A 21906-nucleotide genomic window follows, 5' to 3' on the forward strand; every position below is an offset into this window, starting at 1 on the left:
ATTTCCAGGGAACCTCAGGGCCAGATCCTACAACAGTGTATGTGGATCTCAAATCCCTTCGGCATGACAGGTATTCAGTCTAAAAACAACACTCTTATATATTTGCGCTTGTATGTTTGTAAAGCATGAGGAAGGGGTTTATAAACAGGGACTGGGAGTTGCATCACTGAATATATGAGTTTAGTTGGAGAGACGACTACATTATCATTTCTGTTTTATTCGGATTTGTCATTCTAGCACAGAATAAGAAAATACTTTTCTATGCAGATGTATATGTTAATACAAAAAAGACCATATTACTTGATATGTATTAAAATGCAACATATTGTCTGAAAAATACACCATTTGACTCTTTATATTTTGCAACTCATTTAGCAGCAGATGGCAGCATATTGTATCTATACATGTAAATAATTGTGCTGAAATATATTCCCATATGAATCATATATCGCTAGTTTTATTCTTACATGCTGGTAAGAGATCCAGGAGCTAATACTTCCTGTTCATATACTTGCCAATACTCTATATAGTTCATCATCATCATCACCATTTATTTATATAGCGCCACTGATTCCGCAGCGCTGTACAGAGAACTCATTCACATCAGTCCCTGCCCCATTGGAGCTTACAGTCTAAATTCCCTAACATACACACAGACAGACAGACTGACAGATAGAGAATAGGGTCACTTTTGATAGGAGCCAATTACTAGTATGTTTTTGGAGTGTGGGAGGAAACCGGAGCACCCGGAGGAAACCCACGCAAACACAAGGAGAACATACAAACTCCACACAGATAAGGCCATAGTCAGGAATTGAACTCATGACCCCAGCATACTTGCCAACCTTTTTTAAAGTTCTTTTCGGGAGCTCCCAGGCAGGGGGCGTGATTGGAGGCAGGGGCGGGGCGCGGTAAATCACGTCATTTTGGCCCCACCCGCCTGACAAAATGCTGTTTTTGCCATGAGTGGCGGGGCCAAAATGATTCACTGCGAATCGCTTCATTTTGATAGCAAGAGGCCATTTGTGGGATATTTGCCTGCTCTCCCGGGAGTCCGGGATATCTACTCGAATTTTGGGAGTCTCCCGGACATTTCGGGAGAGTTGGCAAGTATGATATAGTTTGGATGGAGGTTTAAACACCTTATTCACCTCTGAGGTTTGCCTGATGGCAATAAGTGTAACTGAAAGTCCAGAGAAGAACCATAGGGAGAGATATCACTGTTAATAGGCGATACAATTCTATATTTACCGATGTATAGTTTATATAGTGACACCAGGGTACACAGGGTCCTTCTCTTCTGACATTAGATGGACTGTAACTTTCTGTGTTACTTCCCTGCAAGCAGTTAGTGGTATTATAACGTTAGATGAATTTGGTGAATGCATTTCTACTGTCAACAGGGATAAATAGGTGAATGACCGTTTATTTCCCTTTTTGCATTAAGGGTACGCTTAGTGGAGAGAGGGTCTCCTCAGAGTCTGCTTTTACTGGAGTCAGGAAAGGTAAGTCTGTTACGATCTGTTTTTATGTATTTGTGTAGTCTCCATATGTTTACAGTGTTCCAATAAGAGCACACTATGGTCTTTCTTCACTTGATAATAGGTTGGATGATCAACGGTGATAGCTGGGTGCCCAAATTATTGCAGGCAGCTGATTATCGGAGTATAATATTTTTTAAAACTTTGATGTTTCAAGATGACAATATTAAGACATACACGCATATAAGATGGGTTAACGCATTAGTTTAAGGTTGTCCATACAATGCTTGCAATAATGGTAACGTATTTTTATTAGTTGGGTCAATAAAGTGGGGTGAGGGTGACCCATCATCATCATCATTTATTTATATAGCGCTACTGATTCCGCAGCGCTGTACAGAGAACTCATTCACATCTGTCCCTGCCCCATTGGAGCTTACAGTCTAAATTCCCTAATATAGACACACACAGACAGACAAAGAGGGAGACAGACAGACAGAGACTAGGGTCAATTTTTATAGCAGCCAATTAACTTACTAGTATGTTTTTGGAGTGTGGGAGGAAACCGGAGCACCCGGAGGAAACCCACGCAAACACAGGGAGAACATACAAACTGAACAGCAGTGTGCCCCCCAATATTCTTAGAAGAGTAGCCATGGGATCCTGAGGTGGTCAGTTTAGCAGAGCAAAGGCATGAGTAGAGGATGTGAATTATTTATCTATGACATGGGTGGCTGGCTGTTTATACTCTAATATGTTAAATAAGGACATATCCATATGTAATTTTAATGTAAAACCTCAAACTAACGTAAAATCCAATTGATAGCTTTGCACATTCATTTAATTTTGTTGTTCAAATCTGTTTGTTAGATTTTACCTGGAGTCACAGTGATCATTGTTAATCCAGAGACCAAAGGACCATTGGGAGATTCTCATCTTGGTGAGGTAAGTTGGAGAACATGAGTGCCTGTTTTTAGGCCACAGGACCATTTCAGGGTTAAGAATTTAATCTCAGTTGTGGCAATCAAAGTGACATTTTCATTGTCAAGTGTTCCTGTGATTAAAGTGGGCTTAACATCTACACATTCAACAAATACATGACCTATACCCTAAATACTTGTATTTTTTCCCTGGTTATAATCATTGATTACTTCTGTGTTTCTGTCATGTGGTAGAAGGTGTCACTAATCTGTATTAACAAACTGGTAGCACACATTAAGATCCAGGATGCATGTGCTTGGCCAAATTTGACACATCAGTCCTCCTGGTCAGGCAGAACAGCCAGATCCCATGTGACTCCATTTGTGCGGCTGCTCACATATACTAATGGTCATTGGCCAAAGGTAGTGACTGACCTCCTCCTTCCAGTCTCCCACCTACCCCTCTCCCTCTCCTGCCCTCCTTACTGTCCCCCTCCTACGTCCCTCCTCGTCATTCTCCTCTCCCCCCTCTCTGTCTCTGCCTCTGTTCTCCCCCTTTCCTCCTCCTACCCTTATGTCTCGGTCCGTCCTACCCTACCCTTAGATTGTACGCTCCTTCGAGCAGGGCCTCCTGTTCTCCACCACCTTAACTCTGCTCTCCAGCTCCTTGTCTCTTCTGTGAGGTCCTCCAGCCCTTCTACGCCTCTCTCTACCCTGCTGGGGCCTCTCACCTCTCATCTAGCTGTACTTTGAGCTTCCGAGTTACTGTGCTTTTTTGTTAACTGTAAAGTGCTGTCTCACCCTGTATCGTGTTTGTCTGTCCCTGTACGGCGCTACGGATACCTAGTGGCGCCCTATAAATAAAAATTTATAATAATAATAACAATTGATATCCAGACAGATTTGAACCTTTCTCCACCATGTTCTAAGTTATAGGCCACATAGTCTAAGTTGTCACGTGTGGCCAGATTTACTCCTAGCAGAGGTACATAAAGTAGTGGTACAAGGCAGATCTGACTGATCTGGATCTGCAGGGATTATTACCCTTCCATCCAACAATTATTTATTATGCAGCTTTTGGCTTTACTTATTTTGTAGGGAGCTAAGAATGATAAGAATGCACAAAGCGCTATTTCACAGTCTACAGTCTGGAGGATTTTCCTGGCTAGAGAAAATGTACTGTGATTTGTAGAGTTGACTGATTAGTGGAGTCTAGAAACCTCTCCTCACGTGAATACAACAAAATAGCATCAACTGCATATTAGTTAGTTGGAAGTGTCTGGCCATATCTACCATGAGAAAAGAATCCATGAAGGGGTTACTTTCATGCTACTGACTGGAAGACCTGATATATCTGGGGTGGCTGGTTTCATCTGTGTTGTTCCTCAGCAGTCTATTCCATGTCACGTGATAGACAGCTTACTGACTTAATGTATATATTTCCCCTTTTACCACAGTTTTTTCCCACTATCTCAATATTTCATGTCATCCTCAACTGTTTTGTTAGATCACAAGGTCAAATTCCTCATATTCTTTGGTTTTTGCTTTCTGTTAACATTTTCATTGCTTGTAACGTAACTACTCTCTATTCTCTCTGTAAAACACTTTACATTTAGTTGGCGCCTTACAAAGCAAAGTAAATAACCTGTTATTTATTTCTACACAGAAGATGTGTGTGTGTCAGAGCACGCACCCACAGGTCCCCTTGTCAGAATGTGTGTGCTGGTACCTCCATTGTCCCCCTGCTGGCAATTTGCGCATGCACTGTTCCCACACAGCAAGGCACCTATTACAACTCAGAAGTTAATGGAGAAGGCGTCCATGCCCGAAAAAAATGTTTTCAGCGCTGGCAGGGCGCCCTGCTGCCGCTTAGTGTTCCACCAGCCCTGCCTGCAGACCCCAGCTCCTTCGTGCTTTATTTGCAGATTTGTTTGTTATAGGTTATTACACACCTTTTGATATGTTATTATAGATACGTATCTTTCTTTGATTACATCAAATATTTTAACTTATTATTGAGATTAACGGTAATTTGTGGCCCTTTTAACAGTTAGAAGGCACCACCATGTAGCCCCTGTAGTGTTGCAGGTTGCCCATCACTGCTATACACACTACTTCCCAGAATGGGCAAATGACATTAACAGCTGGCATATGTAATTTAGTACAGCACCAATTTGATAACTCCTTTCCTTAGGACATTTTAATTTGTTGTATTTTTCGAACAGAATGCTGCTGCTATAGTAAAACTGCACATTTGTGTTGTCCTAGATATGGGTGAACAGTCCTCACACAGCCAGTGGATACTACACGATATATGACAGTGAAAGTCTGCAGGCTGATCATTTTAACACCAAACTGAGCTTTGGGGACACACAGACACTTTGGGCAAGAACTGGATATCTTGGCTTCGTCCGTAGAACAGACTTGACAGATGCAAGTGGAGGTACGATAATCATCATGGAGAAATCTACATGTCTCCAATTCAGAGTACCTTTTAATCAACATACTTTACTTAAAATTAAAAACTATGCTTCCATTATTTTTTGTGTATAATTGTATGCCTGTGCACTGACTTTAGGTTTATATTCTAATGAAATATATTGTAAAGTTTGATCATTATATTTCCATTTAGACTACAGATTTACAGTGACTTGCTAGTAAGAGATGGGACTTCATTATGATGAATAAAGGTTTGCATGAAACACTTTATGGGGTATTGTTGCTGTAAAAATTTTGCTCAGGATTTCCTTCCCTGTCTCTTTTTAAGAACGGCATGATGCCTTATTTGTTGTTGGAGCACTGGATGAAACACTGGAGTTGAGGGGACTTCGTTACCATCCTATCGACATTGAGACGTCTGTGTCACGTACACATCGGAGCATTGCTGAATGGTATGTTTTCCATTGTGGAATATTCATGCTTAATTTAAACTCTGCATCTCCCAATTGGATGGAATATATTGAAAACGCCTATTATTTTCTGTTCACCTTTAGTAAAGGTCTATTTTCAATGAGCATTTATTATATCACGGTCTAAAGGCAAGTTTCCATCATCATGGTCTATTTATATAGCGCCACTAATTCCGCAGCACTGTACAGAGAGCGCGCTCATATCAGTCCCTGCCCCATAGGGAATTGACAGTGTAAATTCCCTAACACACACACACACACACACACACACACACACACACACACACACACGGGTCAATTTGATAGCAGCCAATTACCTACTAGTATGTTTTTGGAGTGTGGGAGGAAACCAGAGCACCCAGAGGAAACCCACGCAAGCACAGGGAGAACATACAAAACTCTACACAGATAAGGCCATGGTCGGGAATCAAATTCATGACCGTTCTGTGAGGCAGAAGTGCTAACCACTAAGCCACCATGCTGCTACCATGAGGTTTCTCTTGTTGCTTTCCAAACAGAATGCATAGGAGGAAAGCACTGTAATAGTGTTGCATAGAGATCCAGTCATCTGAGTGCCATTCAGTTTATGTTGTCCACACAGACCGCACTGACATACGTGACTTAGAGCTAGCTATAAAGAAATAGTGTAGCCAATGTTTTGTCTTATAACCTCCGAGCTGTGTATATTCCTTGCTATATAGAAATCATTTACTGCATGGCGCACAGATCAGTGGATCTCTGTGATGTGTTATTTCTCTGGTGGTCTTGTGTTGAATTACATTTGAAACCTAATGAGAAAAACTCCTATGGACTTGCCCCAAAAAATTGAATGAATAAAACAGGGCGGAACAACCTGTGCTTGTCTGCTGTAACTTGTAAAATAGAAATGGAACTGTCCAGCTCATAGCTACTGGCATAATCTGTACAAGGGTTCTACGGCCAATATGTGTTGTAATTAAGTTATGACCATACATTTATGCATTTAGACATTGTTACAACGGTTAAAATGCTGGAAAAAAATCTGCAAACATTGTAATCTCCTTAATTTCCTTTCTTTCCCTCAAAACCAGTGCTGTGTTCACATGGACCAACCTGTTGGTGGTGGTGGTGGAGCTGTGCGGCTCTGAGCAGGAGGCTCTGGACCTGGTTCCTCTAGTGACTAATGTTGTTCTGGAAGAGCATTACTTGATCGTGGGAGTAGTGGTAGTGGTAGATCCTGGCGTCATCCCCATCAATTCTCGAGGAGAGAAACAACGGATGCACCTACGGGACAGTTTCTTAGCGGATCAGTTAGATCCAATCTATGTTGCATACAACATGTAAAGACAATAGACTTTTAACCACTCAAAAATAACAACAGGTTCTTATTTTTATTGTCAAAACGTCATGTAAAATACCAATGCTTGATAGTTTTAAATGTGCATTATCTTTTTAGCCTAACCTAGTAAATCATGGTCTGTCTGCATTATTTTATGAAAGGGAACACTGTGCTAAGGTAGTATTAAAAGCAGATCACTGGACATTAACTGTATCTTAACTGCAGAACAAAGAGAATTCCGCCGACCGGTGTATTGAGGCGAGAGCATCGTGCGTATTCCATCACTTTTATCTGGCTCTGCAGTGGGTATCTAGTTAATTATGAAAGGATTTATTTTTTTAATCCTTCATATTTGCAGCTTTAGCTTTGTTTTGTCTGAGTAAATTAACAATAGGTAGTAAGATTGCTTCTGCATAATGGTGCCATGAGTTCTCCTTCAGCGGAGCAGAGTTTACAGTTGGCTAAGCCTGGCTAACGCTAAGGTGGGGTGTTCAGTTTAGAGGGGGGGAAAAAAAAGGATTTTGGACTAAAATTTAGATTTCTTTTCCATTTAGATAGGTCTTATATGTAAAATATTCTGCCTATATTTTAAATATGTAAATATTAATATAAACAATTGTCAACATTCAAATCCACTTGTGGTAAATATGGAGGTGAGGTTGAATTGTTCTATGGCAATTTGAGTGTGTTTAGCAATTTTACTAATTTTTCCGTCTATAGAGTAAAAGGGGGAAGCAGCCTATGGCTTTCCAGCTGGGTTGAACTACAAATACCAGCTTGCCATTGGCTAGCATCCTGGGACTGGTGGTTCAAACAGCTAGAAAGTTATACTTTGCCTGCTCCCGTCATAGACAGCGCAACTGATAGAGCTATTGTCCTGATTCGTACAGAAGTATTTTGTTGCCTACTAATATATGTTGTTAAATATATACTGAATGTTTTAATTAGTTTGTATTTGGGGAATTTGCTAACTACTCAGCTATATTGCCAGCAGGTAAAAAAAACAACTTAATATTGATGCACTTTTTCATTACTGCCTTCTGTTCCATTGCGGCAAGAGAGCTAGTGTCTCTCTGCAATGGCTGAATGACTTCTACTAGCAGGATTGTTTCCATTCATAACCAGCATTTTGCACCTGGTATAATACACCATAATACTCACGGGCTGTACAATAACCTTGCTTCATATGCTCTGCCCCTTAGATGATCCTCAATGTTAAAATGACATTTAGATTTCAAAGGCAAGGAACCATTTCTGTCACAGTGGCTGTATGTTATGCTGTGGTAGATAAAGAGAACTTTAAATTTGATGTTGTTTAGAGCCATCTCTCTATATTTACACTGTGGTTACTACTGCTCCTAAAGTTTAAGAGTCAATAATATCATTATCATCATCATCATCATCACCATTTATTTATAATATACCAACTTGTATTCCTTAAAGTATTCACTTGTTAGAAAGCAGATTCCAAGCTTGGTAGTAATATTTAGCACATTCAAGTGGTTCTGAGTCGGACAATGCTTAACAAGCAAAGTAGACAAAGCATCAAGCTGCATACATCAATGACATTTTTGCATCCAAATTTGATGGACTTCAATAGAACCTCTTGAATGTCTCAATTTAAAAATGCACTGCAAAGCATTATGGGAAAGTTATTTTGCAGGGCATGTCATAAGATTTTCTCCTCATCGCTTACCTGTGTGTGCACCTTAACCTGGGCAAATATGTACAAGGGGGGCAACCATTTCTCCTCGATTGGACATTAGATAACAATCCCACTAAAGTGTTTTATTTGCATTGTTATTTATATTTTTGACTTGTTTTTCAAATGCAACATTCTTATACTAGTTTTACGTAATGGATTTCCCCTAGCACAAAAAGGTTCTCTCAGCACAGAAAGCTTGTAAAAAAAAAAAAAAAAAAAAAGCATAACTCAAATTTCTGTAGCAGTGGTAATATGATCAAACATTGTTTTTCTTGTGTTGTTTGCCCTCTCTAAACTATATCACTAGCAACGTTTTACGTTTCATTACTATGTTCTTTATTAAGATGTGCCATGCAATAATTATTGCCTTTCCATACTACATCATAATATGTGACGAGGCACTGTCATGTGTAAATATACAGCACAAATAGGTATATAGCGGCAATATGCAGCATAGAATTAATCTGCCACCCATCCAATACAAACTCACTGGAGTACATATGCAGGAGTCTCTGTTTCAGCCACATTCTTCAGATGTCAAGAGAAGAGATGTGCTGCTGCCCTTGAGAGACAGCAGCACTTGACAAACCTCAGCAGTGTCAGTCATTAGGACACTAAATAGATGCCGGGTAATATGCCAGTGATAAGGTGGGGGAGGGGGCAGAGGTATGGCTAATTTGCATACACTAAGTCTCATTTACAAACCGCAAAACATGGGCTCCTCACGCCTTCTTTATTTGCCCGACTTCTTCTATTAGTCCACCGACCATATTTCTAGATCTAAGGTCTTGGTCCTTGTCACTGTCCTTGGAAACGGAGGATGTACCTACTCACACACGTGATGGGAACAGTACAAACGTCACTGCAAAGTCCAGTTTATTATCAGTTTTGAAACACCCCCTTTACTAATTCAAGCTTTTCTGGTTTTCTCATAAAATACCGTTTTCTTTTATCTTAAATTAATCATGAACGTGAGGAGATGTCTTTATTACATGTGTAATTTTTGATTGTTTTAATGTTCTTATTACATTGGTTGAAGTGCACCTAGATATGCGCTTTTATTGTAAAAGTGCATGAGGCAGGTGTACTATGTATGGGACAAAACCCAATCTCTACCACCCCAGAGGATGTTGAAAGATGAAGTCCTCTTGCAGGAAGAAAAAGGCTGCACATCCTCCCAGAAAACAGTTAAGTTCTCTGTGAATGCACATTCTCCGTTCCTTTTATCTTGGTACTTTCCAGTCCCACCCAACTCCTACCACATGATGTTGCAAACTTTTTGGATCCGCAAATCCATCCACTTTCCCTAAGCACGGGTACATTTGCACAAGAGTTGGTGGGTGATGTCACAAAAGAGCATTTGTGGTGCACTTTTGTATGTTCATAAATGAGCATTTTTGTTTATTTTCAGATCTGTAAAGCTAGTCTGCCAGGCTGTTAGTCACTCTGTGCCTGCTCTGTTAGAGAAGCAGCCCCCTCCTAATAGACACAATGTTTCACGCCAGAAGAAATGAGCTCTTAAGTCTTAAGACCTGCTTTCAAAAAGTACAGACCACAAATTGGAGGTGTATTCAGCATGCATTAGAGTGATCATCATACATCAAATACACCCCAGCAAAAAGTGTATGTGAAATGAAGCCTTTGGTATTAGAGCAAATAATTTTATTTCTTTATATCTAACATAACAGGTGATTAGAAATCACCTCTCCAAAGCAGTGAAGCATATGGATACATTCACACACTTTTGATGTGGCTACCATGAAACAGGCCACAGCACATTGCTTTTTCTAAGACTTTAATGTCTCTTCAGGTGCCATTGACTTCAGTCTATTACAGCTTTAGTGACAATAAACGATCTCAATGTGAATTACTTTCGAGCCTGTAATGTAGATCCAAAAAGGAAATTAAATTATCACACGATAATTTTTGGGTCAAATTGCACATAATTTTGACTGGGTTTTGTTGCAGAAACGTACGTCGGTGGTCCATGTGAATGAAACAGTTAGCTTTATTGAGATGATTGTAACTACACAAATCTCCAGCAAATATATAGATAGGATAGATAGGGTGATTATCCGCACAATGCTGAGGACCTGAGGAGTGAATGTATTTTAAAATCTTGAGGGCCACTTAAGGTGGAATGGTTTGCACAAGGCTCAAGGACAAAATAAGATTTTTATAAAATGATTAAATATTTGTGGCTAGACTTGAAAATACCACAATTCATCTATTTTTGTTATCATATAATCTTCTTTCTGGTTAGTGTTTGCTAACCAGCATTATGGATGGGGTTTTTAACTCTTCAAAATAATATATTCTTCTCCAGATCATGTAATTCATATAAATGTGAAAGTTGAGGAAACCTCAAACTCGGAACAGATTCAGATTTTTATTTCGGCACTGGTGTATTAAAATGCCATCTTGCGTTTATTAAGCTATTTTTTTTGTTTTAACCTCCGATAGCAGATTCAGCAAGTTTAATATAGTGGTTTCTATACTAGTTCCATTATATTTGTTTATGTGTTTCCATTTCTGTAAAAATAAAAAGATTATACATAGAACCTCTTACACCACATACTCCACTGGGGTACAATGTTTTTAAAAAATGTGTACAATTAAATCTGATTTAACATAACAAATTGGTTCAGATAAATATACGTAGTTTTGATTATATTTAATGATTTTTTTTCTATGGTGCTGTCTTTGGATCTCTTTTTGTCATAGACTATATTTTCTTATACATGCAGTGCTTTGGTCATTGGATAATGATCCAGTCTCTCAACACTTGCTGCTTCTGGGACCCAGCAAGATATAATAGCACTGTAAGCTCTCGGTAAGCAGCAAGTTAGTCCATCCTTGTCGGTCTCATAGAGTGCAGTAGATGTGCTTCTACTAAACTCTGTGAATGACACATGGAGGCATTCCCTCTCCCTGCGCTCAGAGCTCACAGAAAGATCTGCTCTCTTTAGGCAGCAAGGATATGGCCAAAAGTAGACTTGTCATTTTATGCCACTTCATGGACAATGTTGCCAACAGTGACCCCTACTGGCTATAGAAACACATTGTTGGCATTCTTTAAAAAAAACAAAAACCAAGCAATCCACTATATTATAGAGAAGAGCATCATACCAATGCTAAATATATACTAAAACTGTCTATGACTAATGAAGCAAATTGCAAACAATGCTTTATCTGTATAAAACATACTGCAGATTGGATCTTGTGATAGATTTCCTTTGAGGAAATGTTTCCTAAGGATATAACTAGCCTACTCCTATATTAAATTACAGAGCCCAAACTGATTTACCCTAGACCAGAAGGTATTTCTTGATAAAACTCAGATTTTTCAGTGCATATGTTTTTGTTTTGTTTTATTATTTTCTTTTGCTTTGGAGCAAATCTATTTATTGTTCTGAATGAAATGGTGTTAGGAACAGTACTCCAACATTGCAGTTTCTACGCATGTCTAACATTTGTGATAGGTTTTGCATTATTCCGTGTAATTTTGTACAAAGTGTTTTTTTCTTATTTATTTGTTATTCGGTAAACTACCAATAAAAAATAACAAAAAATCACTAGATAGCAAAGAAAGGGTATTGCAAGGTGACACTGTTTTAATATTAACCTGTTACTGTCTTAAGCTTTATTTATCATGCCATATATCTTGTTGTCTAATCTCCCTCAGTTTTACCTATGTGCAGAAAAACATACAATTATGGGAATAGTATTTGTGTAGTCTGTATATATCCTGCAAGTTAGGAAACACACAAGACTTATAGTGTATGTAGCACAAACATGCTACAATAGATAGCAACCAGTCTAATGCTGGTAATTCTTATATGGTCCTAACGATGTACAATCAAATCTATGGCCCATTTGGAGATACATTTGGAAGACCAGATTGTGCAAATATATGGGCATTCAGAGATCAGATGACAAGATCGCAAGGGGTGCTAATTTCAATACTATCCTCTTATGTACCAGTCAGCCCAATCAAATTCCAAAGTAGTTCCTGTTAGGCTGAAAACAGACAAAATCGCTCACCCATTTGCAACTTGTAAAGACTGATATAAGCAAATATCTGGTTGCTATGGCTTGCAGTGTGCCTGTGCTATTTCTGCCATGGTATTAAATAAGCCAAACAAATTAAATTCCATGTTTACTATGGTTATTCCTGCTAATTCATTCACTGACATATGTTTATTGTTGTGCAAAGTTTGTTTTTTTTGTAATAAACTGTTAAGTTTGCTATGATTCCTTTTTAAAGTCTGAAACTGGACTTGGTCATTGGTTATACTTGTAACAGGAAAACCCATATAACATTTTATCTGAAATGTAACACTTGTTTACATATTAAAACAGAAAAACGAGCTTGAATCATTTTATACACTGCATGCAGCATGTTTGCCACTAAAAACATTTCCATTGATGTATGCAGTAGCTAAATAGATGCCACACAAGTAATATTCTCTCTACAAATCGTGTGTGTATATAAAAGTAGTTTGTGCTTTATCTGATCATTTTACTGTCCTACAAATGAGTAATATTATATATGGAAAAACAATTGTAAAGTCTTACTATTTTAAATTTGCTTCAATATTTTTATTTTGTAGTGAGGGAGAATGTCATGTGTGGATGGATGTTCAAGACAGTGTCACAGGCAGGCTGAAACCAGATGGCCCTCCATATTATTTTAAAGGAGAAATAAAGCTTTTTGTATTAACACCATTGTGGACAACAAATATGCAGAGCATTTACTAGCCTTGTGGCATTTTGTACCATGCCATTAACTCTTGTTTTATTGCCTATACAGCATTTGCCAAGCATTTCATGCTGATAGGGGCAGCCTCTCACTTCACTTGGAAACCGTGACATATGCATTCTTATGAACATTAAGCCCCCAAAATGGATACGTCCGCTGTGTGTAGATGACGGAGGCACTTTTGAGTCTGTGCTATACAGACTCAGCTTTTGTCCATCTAAAGCTTTTTATGGGCCGTTAGATTTCCCAATAAGCAGCAGTGGTCATTAGACTGCATTGCTATATAAAAATTCAAGCACGACGTACAATGTATTTTATGTATATTCTAATATATGTGTAAACTGGCCATGGTTTAAAGAAGTTAGTTTACTCTGGGTTCTATTTTTTTCATAGGTAGCAGCAAGGAAACTATCTTTAAGGGTAAATTTATTATTTATCATGAGATGCAGCTTTTACACGAGATTGTACTGCATCGAAACAGATGCTTATGTAAAAGAATATGGTGTATTTCAGAATATTTACTAACATTTTAGGGGAAAAAACAGGTGGGTTTCACATTGCATCAGTTTGTTTCTCTCCTGTAGGAGTTTCTACAAAATAAATAGTTACTGCAAGATCAACACACAGGGAAAACATTTCCAGCTTGTGAGGTAAGAACACAAGTGTGAACCATTTAGAATTATTTGTTCAGTCACTGTAATATCACCAAATAACACGCACAGATCATACCATGTATTTATTCATTGAACACTTATCAAGCACTTGTTGTCTGGAACAAATTATGTGACATTACAGAGTTAGTAACTGGTGGCATTTCCTTTAGCAGCCACTTAAACCATTTTTTTTGTATCTTTTGATCAGCCCTGCAAGTTGGCTTTAAAGCATTCTGACCTATTCCTCCTTATAATGCTGCATCAACTCTTACTTCAGACTACACCATATTAAAATCATGATCATTCCAAAGAGCAAAAATGTGTTATTTTTTGCCACATTGTAAATGTGCTTATGTGTTCACAGTGTTTCTCAAACCCAGTCCTCAGGGAGCCCTAATAATGCAGGTTTTCCAGGTCACATGTGACATAATTGTACCACCTGTAGTTCTGTTACAATGTGTCAGTCAGTAATGAATACACCTGTGCTCCAGCAAGGAGATATAGAAAACGTGCACTGTTGGGGCTCCCAGAGCACTGGATTTGAGAAAAACTATTGTAAGACTGTCGTGCTGCATTTCCCACTGTCTTTTAAGCTTTAGCTCACAGAATGAATAACTTAACTTTCTAATATAGAACGTACTGTTTCAACTAAGAAATTATCTTTCAGTGAATCAACTGCATACTGAAGCTGCACAGCAACCTCAATATATTACCTTTACCGCTTTCAAGCTTCACAGTTGATTTGAAGTTATTCTGTCTGAATTGTGTTGAATGGTAAAAACATTTAGAATTTTTTTGTGGGGTTTTTGTTTGTTAGACTCCCTTATTGCATTGAACAAATAAATAAAATCATGAAATGGTCTGTTAGACATTCACCCATGCATACACCCATATCTGTACGATAAACACTTTTGCAGTAGTGGAGTCTGTCACAAACTGGAGAGCAGAGGCAGAAAAACTGGATGCCATTTAAAAGGCTTTATTATTAAACTGCAAATTATACAAAGTTCAGACGATTTACCAAATTGGTTGGAAGCCAGACTGAACATGTAGAAATACAAGTAACCAGACTGATCAGAAAACAGGCCTGGAGGCACAGGAAACCAGATTGTCATGCCACTGGTATGAGATTGCACCGGTACAGGACTGATATACTGATGATGCTGGTAATGAAGCTGTGCAAGTAACAGGTGAAGTAGATGGATATTCTGGCAATAAACTGTGTAGGTGACAGACCTGGAGTGGCTGGATATTCTGGCAATGGTTGTAAAGAAGTTGTGCAGGTAAGAGGGCTGAAATTTGCATACTAATAACTGTCGGAGAGGCAAAAGCAGGATGATTACTATTTAATGGCAAGGAATCAGGACTAGTACAGAAGCCAAACAAATCCAGCAAATCAAAGGCAGAGCAGAGTCCAGAAACAAGCCGAGGTCAGGAGTTCCAGAAGTTCACCAGGTCAGGGCTAAGCTTCAGGTATTAGGGAACATTTAGAGATTCAGCACCAGGCTCAGAAATTGCAGTACAAACAATGATTTTGCAAAGCTATGAGAAAAGGGTAACAACTGGAGATGATCAGAGGCAGCTGGAGAGTGATGAGCAGACTGAGCGACTTAAGAAGAACATATACTGAGCATGCTCCAGGAACAGAATACTAAAAGCTGTCTTTTTATGAGTGGAGTTCATGACAGCCTGCATAAAACTTTACAGGGTTTTCCTAAGAAGTATTTAAAAACAGCTGGCCATTCGATCATATTGTTCTTAAATTTTGACAATTTCATCTGAGATAAATTAATTTGAAATGTGGGAGGACATTATTAATTTGGGATATACAGTTTTTAATAGGAGAATATGAGATCTTCTAAACAAGGGTAAAATCTTGTTTTGCATAGAAACATACAAAGTGAGTAATTATCGATTTGCTCTACTGGGGACAATTTCATCATCCAGACCTAAAAACATAGCTTGAGAAGGATGTTAAATAGATATTTTTTTATTTTATTAAAGTAATTCTATCGTTTTAAAATAAGCATTGCCCAATCAATTGAATGTGTGTCCAAAGCACAAAGTGATTTATTTTTAACAGATGTAAATAGTCAATAATTTAATACATTATTATATCATGATAAAGTACAGTACAGCACAGCCAATACCAAAAGATAAGTACATACCAAATGCAATCGCTTGCGCACGCTGCGCAATCACCGGGCCCGATGGACAATATTCTGTATAGAATATTGTGTCAGAGTTGACTGAGCCCCAGTGAGATGCAGCTAATATATATACAGTCAGTGTTTCATTGTGAACAATAGAGATGACGTAGATTGTTTCTATAGGTCCAGACGTTGGGTGGGTCCAGGCCAGACAGGTAATAGGTTGATTCAATCTAAGGAATCCAAAGGTGGGGGTCTTCTCTCCAGGGGGTCTGCTCCTTTTCATAGCCAGTATCATACAAAGGTTTTACTCTCTAATATCAATAACTAAAGTATGCAATGTGCGATCTCTTCGCCGATTGCACCGGACAGCTGCTGATGATTAGGGCTTCAATATGATATCAGGCATGACACCTTTCCTATTACCTAAACCTTTAATAACACTACAATGTACATATAATCACTATATATATATATATATAGACTAATAATAAACCGAATACTATCTGCTCCTGAATTACAGTGTAACAGAACCAATATGAAATGATATAAATAACTAACTGTTGTAATGCGAGTGTGTGCGTGCGTATTTTACCGTGCGAATGCACCACGTCACGTAACACGTGGCGTACGCTTCGCAATACGCACGGCAAACCAATATTAAACCAATATACTTTCGTTCATCCAATTATACGACTTCAACAGTCCACCCTTTGATAGTACAATAAACTATCACCTTAAAGATGTTATAAGCAGGATCTCAGTACCACGTTTCATTGTTATGTAATACAAATCCCCTTTGGTGTATGTCCACACTGTTTGTAGATCTAAACAAGTTATCATAAGAGAGAGTCTTAATCCTCTAAACGACTTCTTCTTTTACTATAAACCGTACACTTCTGGAGCTTGGAGATAACTTTTTGTATGCCCTTCAAGGGTGCAATAAAACACTTAATACATTATTTGGAAAGGTACATGGTACAGTAGAACGTGTATCAGCTATACAGAATTCTCTACTACAGTTCTTCAAGTTTAACAGGTTCTTCTGTCCAACGCATGTCTTTAAGCTCAGAATACATTTAAACACTTCATGTTCATCAATAGCATCATCCTATGTCTATCAATAATGTCATATGCAATCTCCTTCAGCTTGCGTTAATATACACACATCTAATAATGTCACCAGTTCTTTTCATCAACCCTTGTGGGCGGGCTATTGTCTGTTCGTTCTTCCCAGTCTCTCAATGCTCAGATTTAACAGTGATCGGCTTGCAAAGCATTGGGAGACTTCAGACTAAGGGACCTAGGTGTCCTACTTTTTCCCCTAGTGACCTCCCACCCATAGTTCAGGTACCTCAAGAATATTTAGTGGAAAGAGAACTAATCCTACTTGATATAATCACTGAGGCACGTGTGAGCACGCCCAGCACTTTGTTTGGTCTAAAACCTTACCCTCCCAAGAATGATAATCATTCTCAAGGATGCCTGCTCAAGTCCGAATATTACTGGACTGGCATCGCTGGGTGTGTCTCTTTTCTAACCATGGGGTCGCCGTACTTACGGACGTAATGCTACTCAGACAATAGCCCCTCGCACTTTCTCCAAGCTCCAAGGTTTCCAAATTTTCCTTTACCCCTGAATTGAATAGAGTAATTGGCCGGACTGATTATGCTACTAACTTCTTCCTCCCCAACACCTCCTTATCATTACCTGAACCAGTCTCTGTCACCTGCTAATAATCAAAAGAATTAACCGTCCTGAGAAGAGAGTGAAATGGGAGAACACAAAAGAGGATAAACTACAACTTCATGCTGGACAACAGTCTTAGCCTTTGGCTCAGGTGCTACTAACTGCATTCGAGGCCTTTCAGTACAGACTCATGAGTGCCCTTGGACCCTTCTCTGAGTGTTGGCCCCTCTGCAGTGGGTGGTATGGGCACCAGTGTGTCTCTGCTACCCTTGAAGCCGTGAGGCTGGTAGCCTACACCTGGTACCTGTCTGGCAAATAACCTAAGCTTAAGAAATTACTGCTCCACAACTTACTCTCCTGATCCAACATCCTGACAGTTAGTGTGACCTTTCAGGAAACAGTGTTTTGGACGTTCTCGGTTGCTGTCCCACTATTTACCTTCTCTCAAGGTCTAACCTAGCCTCCCAGTTACAATCTCATCTCACGAGGGGTCAAGAACATTTCAGAAACTGACAGGTTAGGAGTCTGCCCAGGGGTGATCTCTTGGTAGCGGGAAAGGACTAGTGGCACTTCAATCAAGTTCCAACTCTTATTCTATTCAATTCATTCTACCGAGTACCACTACTTTATGTTCACACTGGTTTATGGCTAACTGAAAGTATGTGCTTTGTTACCACTACTCATACCTTATACATCTATTATCAATAACATGAATACCCCTATCATCTATTATAACTCTAGGACTATCACATTAAATAACAAAAGCTTTGAGTATGATACAGTAATACATTAGACACATTTCAATACACCTCTACCCAGACATTTTCATTGGTACACCTGTGTATACTTGAGGATCCTGCATGGTGGTAATTGGATGACGTGTATTTGTTTTACCTGGAGGAAACCCCATCAGCAGGAGGGATATGGGATGGCTCTATTGGTCTACCTTGTCCATCTCTCCAGAGTCCACCAGACTCCTCACCACATCTCTTCACCTTCCAGACAGTTTATCCCTCGGGTAACACAAATCTTCCTATATTAACCAATATGTGTATGTGTGCATGTGTGTTCACCTTTTTAAAACTAAAACAATACAACGAAAAACAAACAAAACATAGATTTGTTAGCTGTCACATAAAACCCTGTTGTCTATTTGACAGCTATGTTCTCCCTGGTGTGACAGCCCTGTATGGTTGTGCGTGTAAGTGTGGACCTTACTAGCAGCTACTTCAGTTGGTAACTGTGTCACTGTATAAAGTCCTCTATGTAGTGTCCTAATCATGTGCTGGTATTGCTATAAAACGATTTCTTAGTCACCTCAACATCGCCCTCTAGACTAGAAAAAATGCTAAAGACCAATGTATATCAATCGATTTTCCCTCTGCCAACTCACATGTCATTCTCAGTACCTCATATTCAGCTACTTGACTAAGTGGGAAAAGGCAAAGGGGTCTCTTTCTATAACACTTTCTTCAAATATAACAGTATCCAGTACATGCCTGTCTAACAGTGAAAATTATAAAACATGAAAATTCTACATTTTCTAGGGTTTCACATTATGTCGTATCTTGTGGTAAAAATCCTACTCCAATGTTCTACACAGAGATGCATATCTGTATGCCTATCCTCTAGCAATCTCCTGTCTCCACCCTTTGTGCATCCATAAAAAGGCACATTTTTGTACAGGAGGCACGAGCCAAAACAAAAAAACAAAACAGATATGCAATCTATAACACATGAATCGTATTTCCACAACAGAACCTTTCTGCTTAAAATCAGCAGTTTCTATACACATGAAAACAAAACCCCTGACTGTTTCTGTAACTCATATCAATCTAGTGTGTGTATCTCTGAATTTGTCTTATGTAAAAACATAAAAATATGTTTTAGCCCCATTGTTGAGACTGATTTTATCTCTACCAGAGCAGAGAGAGAGAGAGAGAGAGAAAGAGAGAGGGAGAGAGAGAGAGGTAGAGAGAGAGAGGGAGTGGGAGAGAGAGAGAGATAGGTAGAGAGAGAGAGAGGGAAAGAGAGAGAGAGAGAGAGACTAGCGTTTGTGTAAAGAATGAGAAATAGGAAAGCAATGAATGATGGGAATACAAAGGTTTGAATACAAACATACATGTAGAAAGGGAGATTTTTTTACAACAAAATGACAGCTGGATTGGACTCTGACTCTATGGGGAAATGGCTGTATTCATTCCACTGTTCCCCTTAGCTATTTGCTAACTATGACCCCTCCCCATACTTGACTAGGGGTTCTTAACAGTGCAATCCAGTGTCGTCCGTCATTTGTTCATTAAGAACTCGGTATCTCATTGACTACATACCTTTTCAACGGACTTTTCTAACTTATAATAGAGAAATGTGAAAATGTACTCTTAGTGACTCATATTTTCTCTGAAATACATAAAACGATATTTTGGAGCAAAGTATGTACATACTTCATTGTTGGATAATGATTCTCAGCCAAACAAATTATCATGAGTCACTGCAGCCTAAAACAAAAGAGTGTTCCAATTGTCTATTGTTAATTAGTCTTTCAAGAGTAATTCTTCTATTTCTCTATCTCACCCCTTTTAAACACTTGTCTATACTTCTTTTGTGTCCCTTTTATCTGTGAAAAGAAAAACAAGATAGTTATCTTAAAACAGCAAACAAAACAAACATTTCTATTCTTTGCCGTCGGCTAGCGATTTAGGAAAACAAACATGTGACAACATAAAACGAACAAACAAAATCAACAAAGATTACTTTAAAACCAAAATAAGTTTCTTTCTACATTTTGCACCTTAATGCTCACCACAGATTAACTCTAGAGTCGGCTATATTTCTCCCCCAGGAATTGGCTGCTATGAGGTGCACAGGAAACTGTTGAGAAGTCTCCGAGACTTGTGTGCGCCGTCTCTGTGGGTGTCTATGTGATTCCCCCTTAGATGGGCCAAGTCCCTTCGCTTCCGCTCTTGTCATTGTACAGTCCTGTGCTTGGTGTCCTATTTTAGTGCATCTAAAACACTTTCTCAACTCATGTTGTTTCTCTTCTTTTTTACAATCTCTTGCGAAATGGCCTTCTTCGTTACACTTAAAACACCTGATTTTTCTATGTTTCTTATTATGTGGGTTGTATGCTGGTGGTCGTGTGTGCAGTCCCTCTAGTGCTGGGATACTTACAATCATTACCCTATCACTTAGTGTCTCTTTCTGTTTATTCATACTTCTATCATGTTCTATAGCTGACTCCCTGAGAACACTTACAGTACTTCCTCTCCAGTATGGTAATGAAGTTTGCACCCTTTTTTTCAAGTTTTCCCTGAGTCCATCCATTAGAACGTGAACAGCAACCTCTCTGTAATCTTCATTATCTTTTATGTCTGGTACCCCAGTATATTTGACCATCTCCATCAGAGCCCTGCAAAAGTAGTCTGTTGCATTTTCACTATCTTTTTGCTGGATACTAAAAATTTTACTCCAGTCCACTATCACTGGGAAATATATGGTCAACTGTGTGATTATATTTCTAATATTGTCCTGATTATCATCCTCGGTTAAGGATTCATCCTCCTCCAACATACAATCATTAATGAACTTTTGTATATCAGTATTGAGAGGAAGACAGGCCTTCAATAATACTCGCCGATCTTTATTAGTTGGCTCATACACATTACCATAATATCTAATAAACTGCTGACATTTGGTCAAATCTTTCCTAGGATCAGGGAAATCAGACAAAATTGAAAATGTTTCAGACCTAGTGCATGGATCATGCTTTGCTACATGTTTTAAGGGAACATCACTATTCCTGTCTGCTTTCCCATTGGGAACTGCTGCTGTGCAGACAGGATGTAAGTCTACCAAATCACTGAAACTAGTTGCTGAAATTGCTGCTGCAGTAAAATGGATGTCTCCCCCTGTGTTAACCTTTTCATTACTCTCACCACTTTCAGCAGCTGCCCCTGCTGGTGGGACCGTTCCTCTTCTTTGTCCTGAAACATTACTTTTAAAGTTACTTAAAACAACATACAAGTTACTAGTTACAGTTTTTACATTTTTGGTATTGGCTGTACTTCCCGCCCCGACCGAATTTATCGGGGGCGTGTTTGCGCTCAGTTCGCCACGCTTTGCAACGCACACTTCCGGAATGCTTGTTTCCGGTACGCTTACTTCCGCTGAACACGTGTTTTTCCTTACACTCACTTCCGCTGTGCGTTCGCTGCTCTGCCACGTGTTACCTTCCATTTGCCACGATTTTAAACAATGATTATGTGCATTTCTCACTTTCGTTGACTTAATCAACCGTACTTTATCTTTTACGGTATTTA

At 38.9% G+C, this 21906-nt stretch overlaps 1 protein-coding gene across 3 annotated transcripts in view; it reads left to right on the forward strand.

The window, feature by feature from the left end:
• DIP2B (disco interacting protein 2 homolog B) overlaps positions 1-11424 on the forward strand; it is a 170550-nt gene extending 159126 nt beyond the window's left edge. For all 3 annotated transcript variants that reach the window (XM_075199287.1, XM_075199288.1, XM_075199290.1), the window contains 6 exons: positions 9-70; positions 1448-1505; positions 2352-2426; positions 4670-4844; positions 5169-5292; positions 6381-11424. In XM_075199287.1, the coding sequence (XP_075055388.1) occupies positions 9-70; positions 1448-1505; positions 2352-2426; positions 4670-4844; positions 5169-5292; positions 6381-6633 (747 nt within the window). In that variant the 3' untranslated portion in view covers positions 6634-11424. The remainder of the gene's footprint in view (positions 1-8; positions 71-1447; positions 1506-2351; positions 2427-4669; positions 4845-5168; positions 5293-6380) is intronic.
• Positions 11425-21906: the final 10482 nt, after the last annotated feature.

Source organism: Mixophyes fleayi, chromosome 2 (genome assembly GCF_038048845.1).
Source record: "Mixophyes fleayi isolate aMixFle1 chromosome 2, aMixFle1.hap1, whole genome shotgun sequence".
In the NCBI taxonomy this organism is placed as follows: Eukaryota; Metazoa; Chordata; class Amphibia; order Anura; family Limnodynastidae; genus Mixophyes; species Mixophyes fleayi.